This window comes from Triturus cristatus, chromosome 8 (assembly GCF_964204655.1).
Source record: "Triturus cristatus chromosome 8, aTriCri1.1, whole genome shotgun sequence".
Lineage (NCBI taxonomy): Eukaryota > Metazoa > Chordata > Amphibia > Caudata > Salamandridae > Triturus > Triturus cristatus.
Genome location: NC_140591.1, coordinates 911,253,688 through 911,279,462, shown reverse-complemented (window position 1 = coordinate 911,279,462; position 25,775 = coordinate 911,253,688). Strand labels below are relative to the sequence as shown.

The window sequence follows — 25,775 nt, the reverse complement described above, 5'->3', positions numbered from 1 at the left end:
CGAGTGAAGCGACCCACCTGGGATGATTCAGCGGAGTTCCGCACAATGGCAAGGTGTTGTTGTAGAGGCCTACAGAGAATTCACACCAAGGGCCCGCCGTACGCCTCGGAGATGCCGCTTGATTATCTACATGTACTTCAGCAGCATGGGGAGTCTGGCGGGATCTGACCTTTTGGGTGTAGGTAGGGGTAATGAAAGTGGGAGACCTGTAGAGGGACTCCGAGCTGCTCCCTTTTGAGGACCTTAGAGGGGAGGTCCACCTACCTCAAGGACATTTTCTCCTACATAGGGCACTCATGTCAGCAATGAGGAATCATTGGGGAGGGGGGACCGCTGAACTTGCTTACTCCCAGTGCTGCCAAATATATGGCACTCGTGGTTGGCGTGATTAAAACAGTATTGTGCGGATATAGAGCGCCACCAGCAGATCAGCAGCTGCCCCTACATACACTGAGAACTAGATGGGAGGATACCTCGATAGGGACATCAGAATGGGATAAGATTATGGAACGGACACTGAAGGTCTCTAGAAGCAAGCATTTCAAACTTCTAAATTATTACGTACTACACTGGGCGTACCTTGCACCTGAATGCATAGACTGATACTTTCAGATACCTTACACAGCTTTTCCCCGCTGCTGGAAAGTAAGAGCCTATATCCTGCATATGTCCTGGGCATGCTCCACACTGCACCATTTCTGGGAGGGAGTCATACAGGTGACTGAAGACTGCATTGGGAAAGAGGTGACGCGCACCCCGAGACACTGCCTCCTGAGGTCGTTCCCCCACCCCTCCAAGATGAAAATAACGGGGAGATTTCAGGACTTGACATACATTCTGGTCAAACGTGAGCTAGCTCAGAACTGGAAGGCAACTAGAGGTCCCCAACTAGCAGTTTGGAGAAGGGAGGTGATAAAGTGGGGCGGGCAGGCTGCGAGGTAAGAGTCCTCCTAAGAGAGTCGCAGAGGGGCAACGGCAAAATGGAGGGTGCTCAGGCTGGAATGCACTGGTGGATAGCTTGGTCAACCCAGAGCCAGATGCACTGACTAAAACCCCTGTGGGATCCCCATGATGGCCTTATGACTGGTAGTAGAGACCCCACCTGGTATATGAGCCTGCATGATGTTTAATCAGAGCCAACTACCGACGCAGGACACACGTCCCCCAGACCCCATCCCTTAAACAATAGCTCATTTACCACTGGTATAACTGCTTGCTATGAAGGGATTGGTGCTCAGACTCACGAGGAGACGTAAGCTCTGTTATTGTGTTTCCATGATGATGACGGATACTGTCTACAATGCTCCTGTGTACTGAATCCTTCTGATGTACAGGAATCGCAATGCGCACCTTGTTTATTTTTGGAAAACTCAATAAAATCTGTATAAAAAGTAAAAAATAAACTTCCCAAGAGCATGTTGGACGAAACAATGCCAATGTCTCTGGAGCTGCTACATTATTTCTTTTTAGTGTGTCTGTGCTATTTTATTCTTGACATGTTTCGCATGTACGGCACTTCTGGACTCGGGAATGTATACATCTATGTAAACCAGGTGCAGGTGAAACAATAATTTATTATCTACCATAAGAAAAGAAAAAATGCCACAGACAGTGAATGGTACAATGTTGGCTTCAGGAACTTTAATGTCCAGACAAAACCTCTGTGTTTGGAGATTATAAAGAAACAGTTTTATTTGATGACACTTCCACACCTAGTCATCGTTACATGCTTGTATTTCCATGGCTTGCATATTAGAAACCATATATTAATTGAGTATTTCAGACCATAGTTATAAGTTTCGCCTTCTGTCATGAGCACTGGGGATCATCATATGGTTATTGATCCCCATCTGAGCCCTCGGAAGAAGAAACAGAACTGCTTCAAAGCATGATTTCCTGCACAAAAAAGAAATCGACTTCTGGGTATAGTTACCCTCAGACTCATTGAGTGGTTAACAAAATACCCCAGAAAATAGAAAACTTATGGGCTTATTTATGAACCTCTGCGTCACTTTTGTGCCACCATTGTGTCACTTTTTGTGATGCACCGGCAGAGTAAAATATGCGCCATGTTGCGCCCAATTTACAAAGTGACTCATCTATGCAGATGTATCACTTTTTTAAAGCCCTGCGCCACATTATACCTGCGTCAGGTATAATGTGTGCAGTGTGGGCGTTACCCCACAAAAAGCTTTGTATAAGTGGCGCATTGAAATCTATGAGATTTCAGTGCGCCACTTCTAGGATGCCATTGCATAAATATCTTACGCCTGCCTCACAACAGGCGTAATACTGATGCAGTGCTATAATCATAGCCTTCCCCCCTGCATTGCTGGAGTTGCGTCACGCTTCTGACACAACTCCAGCAATGCGTCAGTTTTGCGCTGACAGATATGTCAGTAATACTGATGTATCTGTCATTCCTTGCGACATGATGTGTCATACAGTAAATATGGCGCATCCATCATGTCGCAAGGAGGGCGCACTGAGAAGTGACACATCACTATATTCATGCAGCGATGCATCACTTCTCATAAATAAGGCCCTTAATATTGAAACATAGGCTGTATATTTCATGTAATAAGTAGCATTCTAGACTCTTGCTTACAAAATCAAGCCTGACTATGCTGTACTACAGTTGAGGAACTGTGATCTTAAAGAGCGCAAAAATGCATCTATAATTTTTTGTTCTCAATCTTATGTTGCAATTACAACATTGGGCAGGCCATAAGAAGTTTGGGTTCTTATATTGATCCATTCGAATGTTTATAAAGAAGTAGGTTTGCTTTCAGATGTATGCAGCACAGACCTGGCATGTGTAAGTTGTCAATTTCCAGTTATGTATGATTCCTTTTTTTGATTAGAACTCTTTTTAACTTTAGAAGAAATTAAATGGTTTACCTAACTACAAGAAGGAAAGTAACAGCTTTATAATAAATCATATCGTAAAGAAGCCCATTATAGTTAGTGATGACCGTATTTCAAGACGTGTTGGGCCTTATTTATGAGAAGTGACGCATTATAGCGTGAAAACAGCAATGTGTCACTTCTCAGTGCGCCCTCCAAGCGACATGATGGATGTGTCATATTTACTGTATGACACATCATGTCGCAAGGAATGACAGATACATCAGTATTCCTGACATATCTGCACAAAACTGATGCATTGCTGGGCTATGATTAGAACACTGCATCAGTATTACGCTTGCAGTGAGGCAGGCATTAGATATTGACGCAATGGTGTCACAGAAGTGGCGCGCTGATGCTCATAGATTTGAATATGCCACTTCTACAAGGCTTTTGTTGGGAACACCCACCCTGCATACATTATACCTGATGCAGGTATAATGTGGGGCAGGGCTTTACAAAGTGACGCATCTGCATAGATTCGTCACTTTGTAAATAGGGCGCAACGTGGTGCATATTTTATGCTGCTGGTGCACTACTAAAAGTGACGCAACGCCGGTGCAAAAGTGACACAGGGGCTCCTAAATAAGCCCCTTAATGTTTTTTCAACTTGATAGGACATTTATAGTACATCAAAGTATAGCACTCACCAATATTGGTGAGTTGTAAGAGCATGTAAAAGGCACAAAAAGGGAAACGTTATCATATTCTTATGTTATCTAGAGGGAACAAAATGAAAAAAACACGAATCAAACAAAAGGTGCGTTACTCTCTATGCTGCATTGGAAATATTAACTGACAACAGGTAAATGTTTTTCAGTCTGATTAGATTTTTCGTTCCATTCTTCTGTTTCAGCACCACTAACAGACAAGCCACCAAAGTTACTGCATCCTCTAGAAAGTAAATTGTTTGTCCAGGAAACACAAATTGGTAAGTACAGAAGCTAAAGTTTCAAATTCTTTCACTGATAAAATCTTAGTATGTGTGAAGGAGGACTTAAGTGAACATTTTTTTAATTACCGTCATATAATCACAGTAAAGGGGGATAGAGGCACTTCCCTGCCCACATAACATCTGCCCCATTGAATAACTCAAAAGGAATGTCAGGTCTTGTGATTTCTTTTTATTTCAATATATTTTTTTATTGTTTTTCTACAACATATAACATGTAATCGTCAACGCTTTGTCGTTACAGGGTGGCAGCCCGAACTGGCTGTGTTAGTTGTAGTACAGTTTCAGATTATATATGCTTGACTGCCCCCTATCCACTGTCACAGTAAGGGAAAAGGAGAGAGTGAAAGGGGAAAGGATAGGAATTAAGGTAGAGAGAAAAAGAGATAGCATACCAGAAGTTTACTTTTTTCCTCAATAGTGTCTTGGCCCAGTGGGGGTGTGCTTTTCGAGCTGAATGTTTCGTTCTGTTAGTACTATTCAAGGCGGATCGTATGGGTCTAGGAACTTATGCAAGGACGCCCACATACCCCTGCAGGGTTGTCTCCATGGAACGCATTGTGAGTGCAGGCTTCACTTGACTTAGCTGTTTAGCCTCTTTATTTCCATGATCGAGACTGTAAAACATTTGGACCGTCTTTTGTATATAGGAATGGAAGAAGTTCTCAAGGGGTGCATTGATGGGTGTAACAGTAATTAATGAGTTTTTAAAAATGTTTTTTTAATGTATTATGAGATTCAGAAAGGCACTTACAGCATCGTGGCATACATAGTAGAGCAAATAATAAAAAGCAAAAATAAGACTTATGAGTAAAGAGATATTATTTTCTGACCAGGCTGTGTTACAATTAATCAACAGGTTCTTCCCAGCTACCCCAACATTGCCTGAATTTTATCTGACTTGAGGGGGCTTATTATTAATAAGTCCTTTGCGCCACCAGTGCATCACTTTTTGTGATGCTCCGGTGGTGCAGGAGCTTGTTCCATATTTGCCAGGCAGTACCAAGCAAATTATTTTGGCTTAATGCTGCCTTGTAAGTATTGTTCTCTTCAACTCCGTTTTCTGCATTAAAGAGGCGTTACATGGGTGTTGCTGGGGGCGTTCCCAGCAATATCCATGTCTTTTTGACACTGCCCCAGATTTATAAGAAATCGTAACTCTGAGGGAGCGCCAAAAACTTACCCCTCCCCAGGGAAGGCATAAGAAAGACACAATGAGGAGAAATATCTTTATTTCTCCTTGCTTTTCCTTTTTCTATGTGTTCTGCAGCACACATAGAAAGAGGAAAAAGCCTCTTGTGATTGCTTTTTCCCCTTCCTGCACAATATTATTGATTCCCCCAATGCAGGCACCCCTGCGTCATGATGCAAAGGTGCCTGCATTGGTGCACAGCAGCCCATTGTGCGCCAGTGCAGGAGAAAAATACAAGAATGCAATGTATCTGATATATACAGTGCATTCCTGCCATATTCTTTTGCTGTTGGGCAGAGCAGAAGGAAGGCCTGCAGCACTGCCCTACGGCAAAAACTCATAAATGAGGCCCGAGATACCTTGGGTCATATTTACTAACATTTGGTGCAACGCAGCAAGACAACTTACTGCACTGCACTGCATCAAAAGGGGAGATCAGGAATGCGCCCTATTTACTCAGATATGGCGCATTCCTGCTCTCTCCCTGTGCTGGAGCACTGACTGCTGCCTAGCGCCAATGCAGGCACCCTTGCACCATGATCCAAGGGTGGCAGCATTACAGGCAGGATTGTTTTTCTGCAGGAAGAGACACTTCCTGCACTAAAACAATCCTGATACACATTTTCCTCTTTCTATATGTGTTGCAGAATGCAGCACACTTAAAAAGAGGAAATAGCGAGGAGAAATAAACATATTTCTTGTCTTTATGCCTCTTTTGGGATAGTGTAGCATTTTGACAAATCCCCAGGTTTACTATTCTTAGTAAATTTTGGAATGTGCTCCCAAATCTATGCTGAATGCCTGGGTATTCCCACACTCCACCCTTGGAAGACCTTCCCAAAGCAGAGCAACACAAGATAGCGACTTGAGCTGCCTTGCATTACCCTAGATTTACTAATTCACGCAAGGGGGCTTTGTGTGGCTTTGTAGATCTGATTTAAGGATAACACAAGGGCAACGCAAGCCCTTAGTAAGTCTGGGCCCCTATTTTCGAAGACAAAAGCTTTATTCATCTCTCTCCAACACTCAAATATAGTGGGTGGTAGTTCACTCTTCCAGCCTCTTGCAGTCTGCAAATGGTGCAATAACTGTGATGAAAAGCACTGATTCCCTATTTAGATGTCTAGAAAAAAATGGTTAATTTTGGAGTGGTGTTTGTTTGGAAAGATCACTTAAAGGGGTTATTCAGGTCAGAGTTGTCCGACCGTCTGACTGGGAGCCGGCTTAGAATTTGTTGTTCAGGCACTGAGCCATCCCAAGAACACAAGGAGATGATAACCGGAGCACTTAAACTTTTCAGACACTCACCCCAGGTCACGGATCTCGGTTGAATGCATCAACGTTCTTCAGCACACTTTGCCACCCCAGTTCAGAACCAGCCATGTGCAAATCAGTCTTAACCCTGTTCCACATGGGAAAAGTCCTGCCTGAACTGCCGAGACACATCTACCCTGGGCCAGAAACAAGCATCCTGGGACCAGTTTCAGGGTAACATCCCTCATCAGCCAGGCTAGCTTGAATCCAGTGGCAAAGTGAGTCAGGTATCCACATCTGGGCGTACTCTGCCAAATTAGGACAAACAAAGCAAACACAAGGATATGATGGACGGAGCGCTTAAACTTTTCAGACGCACCCCCAGTCACAGATCTGGGGTGAATCTATCATCGTTCTTTAGCTCACTTTGCCACTGCAGTTCACCTGAACTTCCAAGCCAGGTCTTTCCTTGACTGGAAACACGCATCCTGGAACCGGTTTCCAGTTAACCCCCCCTCATGAGCCAGGCTATCTTGAATACAGTGGCAAAGTGAGCAAGGGACCCACAACTGGCCATACTCTGCCAATTTAGGGTGAACAAAGCAAACACAAGGATTTGAAGGACGGAGCGCTGAAATATTTCAGACACTCACCCCCATTCACAGATTTGGGTTGAATCTATCATCGTTCTTTAGCTCCCTTCGCCATCCCAGTTCAGAACCAACGATACGCAAATCAGTCTTGACCCTGTTCCTTATGGGAACAGTCCAGCCTGAACTGCCAGGCCAGGTCTTCCTTGGACCAGAAACAAGCATTCTGGGACCGGTTTAGGTGAAAAATCCCATATCAGCCAGACTAGTTTGAATCCAGTGTCAAAGTGAGTATGGGACCCACATCTGGACATACCCTGTCAGTGTAGGGTGAACAAAACAAACACAAGATGATGATGGATGGAGCACTGAAACCATTTAGACTCTCACCCCCAGTCACAGATCTGGGTTGAATCCATCATCGTTCTTTAGCTCACTTTGCCAGCCCAGTTCAGACCCAGCCATATGCAAATCAGTCTTGCCCTCTTGCCCAAGGGAACAGTCTAGCCCGAACTACCAAGCCAGGTCTTTCCTGGACTGGATACAAGCTTCCAGGGGCCGGTTTTGGGTTAACACCCCTCATTAGCCTGGCTAGCTTGATTCCATTGGCAAAGTGAGCTAAAGACACACGACTGGGCATACCCTGCAAAATTAGGGCAAAACAATGCAAAAACAAGAAGATAATGGACAGAGTGCTGAAACTTTTCAGACACTCACCCCCAGTCACAGATCTGGGTTGAATTCATCGTTCTTTATCTCACTTTGCTACCCCAGTTCATACCCAACCATATGCAAATCAGTGTTGACCCTGTTCCTCATGGGAACAGTCCAGCCCGAACAGCAGAGCCAGGTCTTCCCTTGACCGGAAACAAGCATTCTGGGACCGGTTTCAGGGTAACCCCCCTCATCAGGCAGGCTAGCTTGAATCCAGTGTCAAAGTGAGCAAGGGACCCACGCCTGGGCATATCCTGCCAACTTAGGGTAAACAAAGCAAACAAAAGGAGATGATAGGCGTAGTGATGAAACTTTTCAGACACTCACCCCAGTCACATATCTGGGTTTCATCCATCATCGTTCTTTAGCACAATTTGCCACCCCAGTTTCTTCCCAGCCACATGCAAATCAGTCTTGACCCTGTTCCTTAGGAGAACAGTCCAGCCTGAACTGCCAAGCCAGGTCTTCCTGGACTGGAAACAAGCATTCTGGGACCAGTTACGGGTTAACACCACTCATCAGCAAGGTTAGTTTGAATCCATTGGCAAAGTGAGCTAGGGACCCACGTCTGGGCATACCCTTCCAACTTAGGGCAAACAAAGCAAACACAAGGAGATGACATGCGGAGTGCTGAAACTTTTCAGAGACTCACTCCAGTCACAGATCTGGGTTGAATCCATCATCGTTCTTTAGCGCACTTTGCCACCCCATATCAGACCCAGCCATATGTAAATAAGTCTTGGCCCTGTTCGTCATGGGAACAGTCCATCCGAAACTGCCAAGCCAGGTCTTCCCTGGACCAGAATCAAGCATCCTGGAACCAGTTTCAGGGTAACACCCCTCATCAGCCAGGCAAGCTTGAATCCAGTGGCAAATTGAGCATGGAACCCACGCCTGGGCATGCCCTCCCTACTTAGGACAAATAAAGCAAACACAAGGAAATGACAGACGGAGCATTGAACTGTTCAGACACTGACCCCCAGTCACAGATCTGGGTTGACTCGATCATTCTTCTTTAGCTCACTATGTCACTCCAGTTTACACCCAGCCACATAATCCGTCCCAACAGCATGGTGATTCGTCACATCAAGAAGTGTTAAGTGACTGTGCCACCAAGGACATCACAGGTAATAACATAACAGGAATTGACAATGAACGGGGTAGAGAGCACCAAACACAAAACAAATTTACTTTCCTATCTAATAACATTATGATTATAATTATTATTATTATTGTTAAAATATTAATAACAATGATAATGCACTAACGTGGCTAAAATTGACACACATAACGGTCATTATTAAGAAAGAAACATAAGTTAGGACTAATGAATGCATTGGATTATACATGAAAATGAAACTAAGAACAAATAAATAAAAGTAACACATAAGTACATTACTACTACTATACTGTACATTTTACAACAGTCATGTGAAGTGGGGCAGAAAGTCAAATAGATGGGGGTGATGTGATTTGGGTTCAGTCTCAAATGCAGGAAGTGACCTGAAAGGCATTTGCCTCAGGATAGTGTAGATAGCTACATACCATGGTAATCTGTCAATTCAACAGTATAATGAGAGACACAGAGATCCTCTCTTGTACCATGGCTTCAAATCCCTCTCCAAATCAAGTTGAATTAGTAGCCTTACAAGCAAAGACACATAGCTCATCCATTTCATTTGTTGTTCACAGTGTTTATTTTGTTAAAGGAAAAAAAACCTAACATAATTGACTAAATAAATATATAAAGAAAAAACCATGGCGGGGTTGGGGTCCAGTGTTTTTCTTGCAACTGCTGCTACTGAATACAGCTTTGCAGAATACCATGGCTGACTAGGCTTGATTCCGCTGATTTCACCACCATACATCCTATGGATCTCATTATTGCAGATTCTTTTTTATCGAAGCTCTTGTTGTCTTTTTCTTCTTCTCCCTCTGAGTAAAAGTCTGATGATTAAATATAATTCCCCATCCCCAAAAACTAGCTTTGATGCTCTATACTACAGCCACTGGCACAAATTAAGCATTGGAGCATCCCCTCCTCCCGGTCAGCCATGAGCTGCATATCAAAGCAGCACAAACGGAAGTGTATCTCCTTGCAAAGGGAACCTGTTTTCTAACTATAGCTTCTGAACAGGATCTCATTGTGTATCATGGGCAAACCCCGTGGGCCATAGCTCATGTACATGCCAAAACTGCCTGAAAATATGTGTTATAAAAGTAGAGTACGTTTTTTGATATCCCCAGCTGGAAAAAAAAAATCCCAAGCAAGAAAATACATATAGACCTCCAGTTTTATTTCAACCCTTTAACTGCTGGGGCTTTTCCACCCGAGTTCATAGGCCTTTTTTGCAATTTGAGAACTTTTTTTCTCACACATGTGATCCATACCAAATGTACGTCCTTGTTTTTTCAAAATACAGTAAATTCTAAAGGTAGTAAGGTTGTTAAATTCCCAGAGATGGAACCGAGAAAATAGACAAAATACGGATAAATGTAGTTTAAAAAAAACTTTGAAAAATACCATGCTAGAAAATGAATATATTTTTTTTAAGGTTTGCTGTGCTAAAATCACCATCTTACCAGCTTTCAGGAACAAGCACAGATGTATAAAAAAACAGTGTTTTTCTAAGAAGTAGCCCATTTTTTCTAATTTTTGTGCTTTCAACTTAATTTCAGTTTGTGGTGGAAACAGGTGTGAAACCCATGGGTGATCATGGGTCCTGATATTTCTGTGAGGGAAAGCTCTGAAATTTGTGAGGATTCACAAATTTACTGGCACCCATCATTTCTACACACCTCCCCTTAATAATGGTACCCCACTTGCATGGATGAGCCAAGCATCCACGACAGGAGTGGAACCAAAGTGCAACAAAAATGGATTACATTTTTTCCACTTGAAACTCAGCCCTTTTTTGGCAATGTTGGTAGCTTTGGATTTTAGGTCTGTGCTTGGCTGCCACCCAGGGAATTCTACCAAACCGAGATAGTTTTAAAAAATAGGAACGGGGGTGGGTCAATGGGGGAGGAGACTTGCATGGCTCTTGTAAGATGTTTCTACTCAGAAGCCCCTGCAAACTTCAAACCATGACTAAAACACCCATTCCCCTCATATTTTAGTTAGGGATAGTTCTGGAACCTGCAGGGATTTACAAAATTTCCTACCACCCAGCATTCCCATGTTTCCCAATAAAAATTGAACCCTACTTGTGTGGGTGGTCCAAGAGCCTCCAACAGGTACGAACCCAAAAAGAGAAAAGGTGTTTGACTGGATTGAGTGGTCCTAAGGCTGTAGTAAACTCTACAGGTTTGGGCTAGATGATGATTTCAGTAATACAAGACTCAGGTCAACCGTGGAGGCTTTGTACACGAACCCTTCACTATCTGTTGGGATGCCCGCCAAGGATGCCCTTTGTCAAATCTATTGTTTCTACTAGCAATGGAACCTCTGGGGGCTGCCATAAGGCACCATGCCTCTATATCAGATGTGCCTTTGCCTGCTGGCTACTACAAGGTACTACTGTATGCCAAAGACATTCTATTAACACTCACACACCTCAGCCTCTCCCTTCTCACCCTCATGTTTCTCATATTCAACTTTGCCTCCGTATCAGGCAATAAGATCAACTGGACGAAAAGTAAGTGTGTTACCCGCATCCTATCATTCACTCAATGTTGAAGACCTGATTCTGTGCTCACATCTTACTGCAGACTAATGATTGGTTGCACAACCACATGCCCATTTGTATCAACGCTACATAAACCAACACACTATAAGTTGTGGCTTGTGGCTCAGAGCTGGCATAATGACCCTGGCCAGCTCAATTCTCACTGAGACATCTGCTCTTTTGACCCCTCTTAGACAGATTCAAACTACTCTCCCAACACGAGTGAAGATATTCTTAACTACGACACTGCTTGAAAGATCGCCTGTGGCGACCCCCATGAGATATAGGTGAATCTCTGGTAACATGTTACCTGGCACATTGGGAGTCGCACTGGGGTGTGATTTCAGGATCATGCAATCTGTAAATCTCCCACCTACATGCTAAACCATATCTCTCCATACTGCGATAATCCTGGCAGAGGACATTGCAGATAGACGCCACTGAATCTTACTGGGCCAAACTTGTGGAGGACCTGGACAAATGAGCCTGAGAAGCCAGAACTAAACTGTATCCTTTTAAAACATTACAAAACTGGTACTGGTCCTCTTATAAACTCTATTCCGCAGGACTACTTCACCATTTTAAGTACTGGAGGTATGTCAAAATGGACTGTGCGGTTGTCCACGTTCTTAGTGATTGCCCCCAAATCCGGCCATTTTGGAGGGAGGTGGAATCTACTGTTAATGAGACCCTGCATCTGCCTCTCCCCTTTTCGAAACAATGGATCATATTACATAGCATGAATGATTCCCGCACCCTCCCCACCCACGAGAGGGACTTACTAGCCACAGCGCATACCATCGCAAAGATCTGCATCCTCCGTTATTGGAGATTGTCCCATCTTCCCACCATGACCAATGGATATCAGAAATGTAAGAAATTGCCTTGTATGAAAGGATCATATACAGAGTGCCAGATAAATCAGAGATCTTCTCCCGGATCTGTTCACCATTTTTGGATACCTAATCTGCTGTCTAAGTGGCTTGCGTCCTGTTGCTACACCCCAAACCAGGGATCTGATAGTGGCACTCGTGGCTCCTGTCCTTCCTTCTCACCACCCCCTCCCACCCAGCCATCTCACCTCCAGTATGGTCCATTCGCTATGCCTTTGTCTACTGCTGGAGTGCCACTATGATCCTTTCAACCAGACTCACCCTACTTCTCTATCCTGTTCTGTAAAGATCCTTTGTTCCACATTAAAGGTAATGCCCTCCTCAAGGCATAGCAACATGAGCCGGACCCTGGATGAGTTCACATCTTCTTCCCTTCCCTTTCCCTTCCCGCTCCCTCTCCCTCTTCTTCTCACTCCCTCCTTATACAAATTCCTGTTGTTTGGTCTCACATTGTTTAAACTGTTTAAACCATGTCACCGTAGCACACTGAGTAGATGTTAGCCATCACTTTGTTTATTCATCATCGTATGATCTCCCTCCAACCTTATATTGGGGCTTTGTTATTTAGAATAATCCTTGTCTGAGGTTCTGATATGCACCCATGCCACAAGGCTGGAATGGTATTGGAGATCACTTCCATTTGTATCGCTTTGAAGACTATAAATAAATACTTAAAAAATAAAACCCATAATGAAACATGGACAGATAAGATTTTTCCTAACATAACTGACCCTTTTATTACTAAGTGGGAACATGTGCATTTTGGGCCTGTGTCTGGCACCACTCAGGGAAACCTACCAATCAAAGACATTTGTGAAAAGTTGAAACCCAGCGCAGTCCAGTGTGGGGTGACTTTTTTTTTTTTTTATTAATTTAGTTTTGAAATGGAATGATAAGAAACTAGAAAACCAAATGCGCATACATTCACTCGCCTACAACCCATAGGGCCGGCTCCTTTGTAGCGGACAAACAGTACATGTCTAGCATTTCCCACATCCCGGAGGCCGGGTATCGCTGTCGTATATGTGCAATAATTCGACATCTCTTTACTAGAATGCCCCAAACCATATCAATTCTCATAATCTGTTCCCTATGGAAAGCCCAAAATCCTCTTATTTATCACTCACCAAACCCGTTATCACCCCCCTCCCTCCACCCCTCCCGTAACCGTTAAAATAACCTGTCAGCTGTGCTTAGTGGCCCCCCCCGTACCCAATACCCGTGCAAGCATACTCCTCGCGTAGATCTGTTTCACTAATTCACTGAACTGGTGCGCACAAAGGCCAATCACGGCGTGTAATCCAGCACGGCTTCCAGCCCGCAGTCCGCAGCGCCATGTGTACATACACCTCCACACTCCACTAGCCAAAACTCCGCCGCCTGTTGTGCCTCAACTTTAGCCTGCCTCCTGAGCCGACTGGGGCATCTCCTCCTCCCCCGCGCCAAGACCTGTACCTGCTCCCCCGTTCTTGAGATAATCCGCGTACAGTCCCCAAAAGTTCTTTGGCCTGCTCCTCGGAGGCAGCAGCTCACTAAATGTCTCCGATTGCGTACAGCAGTACAGCACGTCCCTCTTCCAGTGTGCTATCGTGGGAAGCGGGCCCCGCATCCAACACAAAGCTACTCTGCGCTTGGCTATTAGCATGCCCATATCAACCAGCCTACGTGCCGCCTTTGGGAGCCCTCTCGTGTGTCCTAGCAAGGCGCCCGCGGGGTCACTCATTAGTTCTAAATCAGCTATCTCACCAATCTGACGGATTACTGCTTCCCAAAATTTAGTACCATGCCAAGTGTATGAAATCAGCCCCGGGGTGCGAACACCTTTCGCACGCCGATCCCTCTCGCAAGCCATATCTATGCAGCCTGTCCGGCGTATAATAGACTGTTAATAAATTTGAAATGTATCAATCTATGCTTGCCATGCAACGATATGCGACGCGTACCCGCACAGCAGTATGCCCACATGGCATCGTCTATCGCTGTGTCTAAATCTCTTTGCCAGGCCAAGCGGGCCTTGGTATATTTCTGGGATCTCTGAGATATGGCAATGGAATATAATTTGGACGTTATCTGACGTGGGCTCTTGTGCTTGATTAAATACGACAGTTCCTGGACATCCGGAGGCTCGGCCATATCATCTCCCAGATGTTGTCGCAATGCGCCCCTGACCATGTGAAATTGAAACCTCTGCAGCTGTGTACTGGTCTCCGTTGTCGACGCCACGTCGTCCCACGTTTTGGCGACACCATCTTGAAACAGGTCGCTCATCAGATTTATGCCCAGTCCCCTAAGGGACTGTACCACCGCGCGTTCCCTACATGGTGCTAGCCAGACCGCCCACTCCAGCAACATGTCCGGAGAATACAGGCGCGCCCCTGCTGTCTGCTGTAATATCCAACCCCATGCATGCCTTGTAGTGTTCAATGAGTCTAGGACACCAGTCCTGCGACATGCAGGCTCGCACATAATCGCTGGCAGTGGGAGAGGCGCTGCGAACAGCCTCTCGAGTTTTAAATATGGGATCGTATCATCTCCATGAACCCAGTTATGTGCCTGTGCTGCCTGCGCTATCCTATAGTACAATTCCATGTTGGGCGCCCCTAGGCCTCCCATATGATAGGGTAGCGTCAGGATCCTCCAACCCACAAAGGCCTGCTTCCCGGCCCACGCCAGCCGCAGTAGCGATCTGGTCAGCCGGGCAAAAAATGTGCTTGGCAGCACCATTGGAATATTGGTAAACAGGAATAGGAAGCGGGGGAGAACCACCATCTTAGCTATGGAGATTCGGCCCATAAGTGACAGGGGAAGTCCGATCCACGTCTCCACATCGTCCTCCAATTTGGCGATAGCGCTCCCATAGTTCTCTGTAAAGACGACGTCGGACTCCCTATGAAGTTGTATCCCAAGGTATTTAACCGCCTCATCCGACCATTGCAGCGGGAACTCCATATCGAACGGTGCGGTGGACGGCGTCAGCGGAAATGCAATGGATTTGCTCCAGTTAACCTTGAGCCCCGACAGCGCTCCAAACTGCACTACCTCCCGCAGCACTGGCTCCAGGTTACTCTCAGGTTCCCTAACATACAACAATGTGTCGTCTGCATAAGTGGAAACCACAATGCGATATGATGGGAAGCTCACGCCTCTGAGGTGGTGGTATTCACGAAGGGCCCGCGCCAACGGTTCTGCTACCAGGGCATACAATATAGGGGACAGAGGGCAACCCTGACGCGTCCCCCTAGAGATTGGTATAGGGTCCGTGACCAAGTCGCCTAGTCTAATCCTCGCCGTTGGGCCTCTGTATAGCACGCCGATCATTTGTAGGAAGACAGGGCCCAGTCCAAATTTTGTCAATACCAGTCTCATGTAGGGCCATTCCACCGAGTCGAAGGCCTTCTCCATGTCCAGGAAAACTGCCAGCGCCCTCGAGTCCCGCTTTACATGCTGCAGGACTCCAAACACCGTCCTGAGGTTATACGTGAGGTTCCTGCCCGGCACAAATCCCGCGTACTCCGGAGCTATCAAGTGCGGCGTGAGCAGCGCAAGGCGCGTGGCCAGCACCTTTGCAAAGAGTTTATGATCAACGTTCAGCAGTGACAGTGGCCGATACGAGCTACACTCCTCCGGGTCCTTACCAGGTTTGGGGATAGCTACTAGGATCGCTTCCCGCATTGATTGGGGCATACTCCCGGACACACATATATCATCAAACAGCGTGGATATGTGTGGAAGCAACAGGTCTATAAAGGACCTATAGAAGGCCACCGTGAGTCCGTCCGCACGCGGGGCGCTATTTGCCTTCATGCCCGCCAACGCCTCAAGGATTTCGTCCCTCTCTATGGGGAGGGCAAACAATTCCCTGTGTTCATTAGGGAGGAAGGGTAGCTGAATGTGGTCTAAATAGTCTTGTATGCTGTCCTCCATGTTATTCTGTCGGGAGGCATACAAATTGGCATAGTAGGATTGAAAGCGCGCGGCTATGTCCGCCTCTTCAGTTAGCATTTCCCCAGTATCCGACTTAACTCTAGTAATCGCTGCTCTGCGTCTTCGGGACTTTAGCACATTGGCCAGGACAGAGCTAGGTCTTTCACCTTCTCCATACTGTCTGGCAGTGGCATACTTCCCTAGATGTTGCACTTCTGCGTCTTCTTCCCTGTGGTATTCTGCCAGCAGCACCTTAAGCGCATCTGTAATATCGTCTGTCGTGCCCGACTGCTGCTTCAATTCCGTTTCCCCTATCTTGCGCTCCAATGTGGCCAACCTCTTCCTAATAGATCGCAGTACCCCGGAGTGCTTAGCGATCGCCACCCCTCTGATATAAACTTTAAATGCTTCCCACACGGTTTGGAAACTGTCCACTGAGCCCAGGTTGGTGTCAAAGAATGTTGTTATGGCCTCCGCCATTTCTTCCTTAAACAGGGGGTCCAGTAGAGAGTAAGGGGGGAACCGCCATAAGAATGGGGGGATAGTTTTCCTGGGGGCGGCCAGTGTAATCACCACGGGGGAATGATCCGAAAGGGTGCGCGGGAGGACCTGGCACGCGCAGAACTGTGGCACCAGCGATGATGATGCCAGCCAATAGTCTATGCGGGTGTGCAGGTCATGATAGGTGGAGTAATGCGTAAAGCCCCCCTCTGTCGGGTGGAGAGCTCTCCAAACATCTGGAAGGGCCATACACATCATCTCTCTTTGTATAGTCTTAGCAGCTGCCGACTGCGACCTGACCGGACCTCCCGATCTATCCAGACCCGGGTTCATAACCGTGTTGAGGTCCCCTCCCCACAGCATGCTTGGAATCCCCAGGTCCTTAACTCTGGTTGCTAAGTCTACATAGAACTCAAGGTTGTCATAATTAGGTCCATACACATTAACCAATAACAAATCCAGCCCTCTACACTGGAACCGGGAGAGAACGAATCTGCCACCTCCATCAGCATAAAGCAACTGCGTCGCACTACCCAGCCTTGGATTGAACCATGTTATCACACCTCTGGCGTGCGTTGTGAAGCCCGCCGCATGTGAGTTACCCACCAGGCCTCTCGCGCGCAGCATTGGACTACGACTGGGAAGGTGCGTTTCCTGTAAGAAGGCTATGTCTATATTGTGTCTGTTAAGTGCAATACCTTGCGCAGCTTGCGGTGGTCATTCAGACCCCTAACATTCCAGGTCACTACTCTGATGGAAGCGTGCAACTCACTAGCTTTTCCATTGTGCGCCATGACATTTCCCTGCGTAAGCATTATGCTCTATCTCTACCTGCCACACGTTTCTGTCACGGAGAGAGAACCATATCGAAGCACACCAACAGTTCAACCCCTCTAACACCACAAAAAAAAGCAAAGACCCAAACCCCACCCTCCTCCCACAGCAGATCCCCCCCAACTCGGCCTCGCCGTGTTCCATCTAGGAACTACTCACCACCCCCCCCCAACCCCAAAAAACGAATCCCAAACAAAAGTTAACAAAGTGAAATGCACTCGCGGGCAGAGGTCTCTCAGTCCGTAATATGTGGCAACTTATCTCTGTATATATGAGCTCAACCTGCCAGCTTAGCAACCCCATCGTGGTCCCACCGCCCCGTCCCCATTCTCTCGCCGCAATCTGCCATGTGTCACGGTAATCTCACAGCTGTGCGCCCCCTGGACGCGGCGCCATGTCTACCATCTATGAAATAAATTGGCCTCTATGCGCTGGGGCCCTCCGCCTGCCACCCCCCCAGTAACCACCCGAAATACTCTGACTAGTCAGCAGCAGAGCCCGTCGTAAAACTCCATTACTCAACCATTTGTCTCAACCACCCTGTGAGTCACGTGCCCTACCAAGGACCTTTGTCCCCCCAACCCAGTTCCTCTTAATTTCCGGGCACATATTGATTAAAAACAATGCTTGCTAATGCACCTTCTCAGTCCTGCACCTCCAGCGAGCTCTCCGTCTCCTCACACTGGAGATTCTTCTGCGGACTGCCTCGCCGTTCCCTATGCCAGTCCTTCAGTGCCTTGTTCAGAGCCTTGGGGTCCACAAAGATGTGTGATGTCCCCTGCCGGTTGACACGGAGCTTAGCCGGGTACAGCATGGCATAGTCAAGACCCAGGTCGCGTAGCTGTTTTTTCGCCGGGGCGAACTGCCGTCTCACCTCCTGCACCTTGGCGGTGAAGTCAGGATAAAGAGATATAGTCGACCCTTCATATACCAACGTTTTTTTCTCTCGCGCCGTGCGAAGGGCCGCGTCCCTATCTCGGTAGTTCAATAGTTTCGCAATTATCGGACGTGGAGGCGCTCCTGTTGGGGGCCTGGGACCCAGCGACCTGTGTGCCCTTTCCACTACGAACTTCCCGGAGAACACCTTCCGGCCCAGCAGCTCCACTAACATCGTCTCAATAAAGCACTCCATGCGACCCGTTGAAGTCGTCTCGGGCAGGCCCGTGATGCGTAAATTACAGCACAGTACGCGCCTCCAGGTCTTCCGTCTTCCGTCTTATCTTGCAACACTTGTAGGAGCCGACCGAGCTGCTTGTGGCCAGAGTCTAGCGTGGACTGGGCCTCCTCAACCTCCACAATGAGACGCTCCGACTGGTCCAATCTCTCCGCATGCTTATCAAGGCGCTCCCCCATCCGATCCTTTCTGTAGGACAGTGCGTCGATCTTTGCCCCTAGGGAATTGATACCAGACTGCAGACCTTTCTCCATCGAGAGCAGCAACCCCCGTAAGTCCTGCTCCTCCGGGGGAGGCGCCGAGGCTCCACCAGCATCGTCTGCCCCCATGGTCTGGGTTTTAGAGCGTTTTGGGTCGAAGGACAGCTTGGGCTGGGATTTATCATACTTGCCCATCGTGGCTGCCGAGTCGTTACTGCTCTCAGCCGTTCCGTTCCTGCTATGACCAGGGGTGCCCCCCGGCGCGTGCAGACACAGAGCGCCCAACACACCACACCGATCACCGCGATTTCAGGCCTCGCTATAATACATCCAGTGCGGGCGCGCCGTCGTTCGTGGTGCCCCTCCTGGCTTGGGGCGTTTCTGTAGCTAGGCCTGTTCGCCTTCCGTCGCTATCTGCGGGTCCTAGCCTACCCAGGCCGTGCAGCTCCTGTATTACCTTTCAGCTCCCGGTGTCAGGATACGACGCCCCAGGCCGCCGCCTGCTCATTAATCTTGCACACCGTATCGGCTCATATAGCACCGCAGGGAGGACGCAGCCACACGCACACCTCAAGGCCTCCAAGTTTCAGCCACCACCGTCTACAGTGTTCTGTGGTAGCCGGAGCAGCCGCTTCTCGCCGTGTCGGCAACGTGTATACAAGCCTGAAGGGTGTTAAGCGCGCTCCACTCCGCCGCCCAAGGGTCTGTCCCACAGTCAGCTCCAGCGTACAGCGCCACACCCGTGCCTCTCCTCTCGCTACGCAGTATCAGGGCACCCCATCCGCATTCTTCAATCCTCTCCGACCACAGCTGCGGCTCCCAGGTGCTGCGGCTCCCAGGTGCTGCGCCCGCTCCATCAGCACCTCCCGGCCCAACATCGGCATATTCTCCGGCGGGGGGGGAGTTGTCTCTTGCCGCGCTCCTCGTACTGATCCGGCGGGATGACAGGGTGCCCCCCCAAGACTCACCACGTCGTTGTCGCTGGGCTGTGATACATCAAGGCGGTTCCGGAGAGGCGACCTGGTGCACCGTCCGCTTTCACTTTGTCCGCCTCACGCCAAGTGACGCACGCCCGCCTGGACTGGGCGCAACAACCGGGAATCAGCGGCCTAGCCTGCCGCGATTCTTCCGTCTCCGCTACTTCACCGGCATAGCAGCTTCAGAGAGCAGGGTCGCAGCATTCGGTAGCGCTCCCACTACCCCTCGGAAATACGCCGTCAGGTAGTGTGAATCGGCGGTGTAGGGCAGGATAATGTCGGATATTGGTGCCGCTAGCAGGAGCTCAAGGCTCAAGCGGCCATACTCTATGTGAGCCAAGCTCCGCCCCCTGTGGGGTGACTTGCATGGTTTTCACAAGCTTCTTGTTGCACAGAAGTCCTTGAAAACCTCAAACTTTGTCTAAACACACATTTTCCTCATATTTCTGTGATGAAAAATTCTGAAATCTTCGGGGATTCTCAAATTTCCTACCACCCAGTATTTCTACTCATCTCCCCATAGAAATGGTGTCTCACTTGTGTGAGAGGGCCAGGGGTGTGCGAAAGGAAATTGCCCAAAATATAATATGAATAGATAAAATGTTTCCACTCAAAACTCACATTTTCTTGCAATATGGTCAGCTGTGAATTTTGGAACTGGGCTTGGTTGCCACTCAGGGAAACCTACCAAACCAAGGCATTTTTGTAAACTAAACACCAGGGGGAGCCCAGTGTCTGATGACTTGCTTGGCTCTCACAAGGTTTTTCTATCAAAAAGCTCCTACAGACCTCCAAATTTGTCTAAAATCACACATTTTCCTCATAATTCAGTGAGGGATAGTTCCACAAACTGCCGGGATCCACAAATTTCCTACCACCCAGCATTCTCACATGTCTCCCAATACAAATGGTGCCCCACTTGTGTGGTTGGGCCACGCACCCTGAAAGGAAAGAACCCAAAACGCATCATGGACTGATCAACTTTTCCACTAAACACTGACCCCTTTTTTATGAAGTGGGTAGGTGTGGGTTTTGCCTTGGCTCTGTGCCACCCAGGGGAGCATAACAAACCAAGACATTTTTGTAAAATTGTCAACCAGCAAAGTCCAGGGTGGACTGACTTGAATGGTTCTCACAAGGTTTGTTTACCCAGAAGCCCTTGAAAACCTCAACTTTGGCTAACCACATACATGTTTTCTTCACATTTCTGAGAGAAAAAGTTACAGAATCTGTGGGGATCCACGGAATTCCTACCACTCAGCATTTCCACTCATCTCCCCATAGAAACAGTGTCTCACTTGTGTGGGAGGGCCAAGGGTTTGCAAAAAGAGAGTGCCCAAAATGTAATATAAATAGATAATATGTTTCCACTCAAAACTCACACTTTCTTGCAATATGGTTAGCTGTGGATTTTGGAACTGGACTTGGCTACCACTCAGGGAAACCTACCAAACCCAGACATTTTTGAAAACCCGACAACCAGCAAAGTCCAGGGTGGACTGACTTGAATGGTTCTCACAAGGTTTGTTTACCCAGAAGCCCTTGAAAACCTCAACTTTGGCTAACCACATACATATTTTCTTCAAATTTCTGCAAGGGAAAGTTACAGAATCTGTGGGGATCCACACATTTCCTACCACCCAGCATTACCAAACCTCTCCCCATATAAATGGTATTGCGGTTGCATGGTTTGGCCACGCTTTAACGTCAGGAAAGGACCCAAAACACAACATGGACTGATCAAAAATTTTCATTCAAAATTGCCTCTTCTTTTTGCAATGTGGGTAACTGTGATTTTGGACCTTGACTCGGCCAGAACCTAGGAAAACTCAACAACCACAGACATTTCAGAAAATTAGACACCATTGAGAGTGCAGGGTGGTGTGGGGTGCATCGATGTCACAAGATTTGTTTACCGGAAGCACTTGCAAATCTCAAACTTTGAATGAAAACACACATTTTCTCACATTTCTGTGATGGACAGTTCTACAATCTGTGAGAATTCTGAATTTTACTACCACCCATTGTTCACTAACAACTTCCAATAAAAGTTATTCCACTTTTGTGGGTGTGCCTAGCACCTGCAATAGCAAAGGGTCTAAAACACAACATGGTCAGATCAAATTTTTCCTCTCAAAAATGACCAAAAATTACTTTTTTGCAATTTAGGTAGCTGTGGATTTTGGACCCTGTGAAAGCCAGGAACTAAGGATATTTACTTTACCAAGGACAAACATTTATGAAAACGGTATGATGACTTGTGAGCATTTTTCTTACCCAGAAGCCCCTGCAGATCTAAAACTTTGACCCAAGACAAATATTTTCTCCAATTTTGGAGCACATACGTTCCAGAATGTGCAGATCCAGAAATGTCCTACCACCCAGTGGCCCCCAAATGTTGCCTGATAAAAATAGTACCCCACTTGTGTGTGTGAGCCTAGTGCCCACAACAGAAAAGGCCTCAAAATACAATGAGCAGACATCAATATTTCCTGTCAAAAAATGACTTGATTTTGAAGTGGGGTTAGATGTGGTATTTGGTAAGGGTGGGCGTAATGTGCGTAAGGGACCTACGCGGAGAGGCACAGAGATTAAACCAATCTCTGCACTCTCTGCATAGTTCCGTTACGCACATCCCGCCTCCCGCCTGCCTCCCGCCGCCTCCCGCCCGCCACCCGCCCGCCTCCTGCCCGCCTCCCGCCCGCAGTCTTAAAAACATTAAAAAAGCAATTGTTAAATAACCTTACCTTATCGGCGGCGTCCCAGGGCTTCGATCCTTCTCCAGCGTGTCTTCTTCTGGGAACTGCGCATGCACGGCAGCCTGCGCATGCGCATTCCTGCCAAGGAATGCGCATGCACAGTTCCCAGAAGGACATGCGCTGGATCAAGCCCGGGGATGCCGCCGATAAGGTAAGGTTATTTAATTATTGTTTTTTTAATGTATTTAAGACTGCGGGCGGGAGGCGGGCGGCCAACTAACGTTATGCCCGAGTGTGCGGAGATTTGCCTTGTTTCTCCGCCTATTATCGCGGAAGGCGGAAGGGCAAATCTCCGCACATTCTGTGGGCGGAACGGAGTTGTCCGCCCACCCTTAGTATTTGGGCCCTGTTTGGTGGCACCCTGGAAAATCTACCAAACCATACATTTTTAAACCTAGACATCAAGGGGGGTCCAGGGTGGAGTGACTTGCATGGATCTCAAAAGCTCATGAAAACATCAATCACACATATTCTTCACATTTCTTTGATAGAAAGTTCCAGAGGCTCCAGCAAACCACATATTTCCTACCACCAAGTATTCCCGCACATCACAATAAAATGGTATCTCACTTTAGTGACTCAGACTTAGACTGTGAGACAAAAGGCCTTAAAACACTTTATGGAGACATCAGCAATTGGGGTAGCTGTGATACCTTTGCCCAGGCTTGGTCACCACCCATGGAAACCTAGAACCAACAGACAGATGAATTGATATCTAGCTTCGTAGGGCACTCCAGGGTGGTGTAACTTGCATGGATCCAACAATGTTTTTTGTCCCACAATGCTTGCGAAACCTCAAATGCTGCCTAATATCACACATGCTCCCTACTTGACCCTGGTTGGTCCATTTCAGTCATGGGTTCTATTTATTTAATTTATTTATACCATTTATAAAGCGCTCTATCACCTAACAGGCATCCTGGCGCTAACATATCGGTGTACAATCAGACTAGAGTTCCGGAAAACAAAGAGTAATCACATTAAGCACTTGGGCTAACCATATAAGTGAATTAGCAATATTATCAGGACAAGTGGGGTAATACTGGGTGGTAAGAATTTTATATAGATTCCTGCAAATTCCAGAAGTTTTCTTCACAGAAATGTAAGGAAAATAAGTGATTTTAGGCAAAGTTTGGGGTTTGAATGGCATTGTAGGTAATAAAACATCTTGGGATCCATGTAAGTCATCCTACCATGAAATCTCCTGGTTGTCCAGTTTTCAGAAATGTCTGGGTTTGGCATGCTTTCCTGGGTGGGTACTGATAACTCTCCCAAATCCACAGCTACCCACATCTGATTTTTTTTTGTTGATTTTGATTTTGAGTGGGGAAAAATTGATTGTCCATGTTGCATTTTGGGCCTTTGCTATTGCGGCCACTAGACCTACCCATACAAGTTGGGTAGCATTTTTATTGGGAGTGAAATGGGGACACTGGGTGGTAGGACATTTGTGGATTGCAGAAGATTCTGGACTATTTCCTCACTGAAATATGGGGAAAATGCATTTTGGTAACCAAAGTTGAGGTTTGCAAGAGCTTTTGGTTAAGCCCAGTCCCAAAATCCACTGCTACATCCATCACCACAGTATCAACAATGAGTTTTGGGACCATTTGTATCACGGGCACTAGGCTGTTTTTCAAGGGAACTGTGGAAACATTGAGTAGTGGGAACTTTGTGCATACCCACATACGCTACAAGATGCCATCACAGAAATGTCAAGAAAATTAGTGATTTTAGCCCTTAAGGCAAAGTTGGAAGTTTGAAGGGGATTGTGGGTATGTGGGTATGTGAAAAGGATCAATGCAAGTTACACCACCCTGGACATCTCTAGGTGTTCAATTATGAAAAATATAAGGGGTTGTTATTGTTCCTTCAGATTTATCCTGGTGGTAGTGGATCATGCCACCAGGTACCCAGAGGTAATTCCCCTGAGGACAACCACAGCCCCTGTGGTGGCAAGAGCCCTCATTGGAGTTTTCTCCAGAGTGGGTTTCCCAAAGGAGGTCATCTCTGACAGAGGTACAAACTTCATGTCAAGATATTTGAAAGCAATGTGGAAGGAGTGTGGTGTAACTTATAAATTCACCACTCCCTATCACCCAAAAAGCAATGGGTTGGTTGAACGTTTCAACAAAACCCTTAAGGGAATGATTAAAGGACTCCCAGAGAAGCTTAGGCGGAAATGGGACCTTCTTCTTCCCTGCCTTTTGTTTGCATACAGAGAGGTTTCACAGAAGGGGGTTGGTTACAGCCCATTTGAGCTTCTGTCTGGACATCCTGTACGAGGTCCATTATGTTTGGTAAAGGAGGGCTGGGAGTTACCTCTCAAACACCCCAAACAGGATGTGATGGACTATGTACTTGGTCTCCGCTCCGGGATGGCCGAATACATGAAGAAGGCAACCAAAAACCTGGAGGCCAGCCAAGAATTACAATAAACTTGGCATGACCAAAAGGCTGTGCTGACTGTGTACCAGCCAGGATAGAAAGTGTGGGTGTTGGAGCCTGTGGCCCCAGCAGCCCTCCAGGACAAATGGAGTGGTCCCCATAGCATTGTTGAGCAAAAGGGAGAAGTCACCTATCTGGTGAATCTTGAAACTCCCAGGACCCCCCTGAGGGTGCTCCATCAATCAATCAATCAATCATGGAACTTATATCGCGCACTACTCACCCGTAAGGGTCTCAAGGCGCTTGGGGAAGGGGGTCTGCTACTGCTCGAACAGCCAGGTCTTGTTTCCTGAAGGCCAGGTGGTCCTGGGTCATCCGCAGGTGGACGGGTAGGGAGTTCCAAGTCTTAGCTGCCAGGTAGGAGAATGACCTTCCTCCAGCGGTGGCTCTCTGGATGCGAGGGACGACGGCGAGAGCGAGGTTAGCGGAACGTAGCCGGCGGGTGGGCGTGTAGAAGGTGAGGCGGCTGTTGAGGTACCCTGGGCCTAGGTCGTGGAGGGACTTGTGTGCGTGGGTGAGGAGTCTGAACGTGATCCTCTTGTTGACAGGGAGCCAGTGCAGGTCTCTCAGGTGGCACGAGATGTGGCTGCGTCGGGGGACGTCCAGGATGAGTCGGGCGGAGGCGTTCTGTATACGCTGAAGTCTTTTCTGAAGCTTGGCTGTAGTACCGGCGTAGAGGGTGTTTCCGTAGTCTAGTCTGCTGGTGACGAGAGCGTGGGTGACCGTCTTCCTGGTCTCGGTCGGGATCCATCGGAAGATCTTTCGGAGCATGCGGAGGTTGTGGAAGC

General features: G+C 47.3%; 1 protein-coding gene across 1 annotated transcript in view; it reads left to right on the top strand.

The window, feature by feature from the left end:
* Positions 1-25,775, top strand: part of IL1RAPL1 (interleukin 1 receptor accessory protein like 1) — a 2,372,066-nt gene that overhangs the window by 1,412,502 nt on the left and 933,789 nt on the right. The window contains exon 7 of the mRNA XM_085622432.1: positions 3,764-3,838. Coding sequence (XP_085478558.1) covers positions 3,764-3,838 — 75 coding nt within the window. The remainder of the gene's footprint in view (positions 1-3,763; positions 3,839-25,775) is intronic.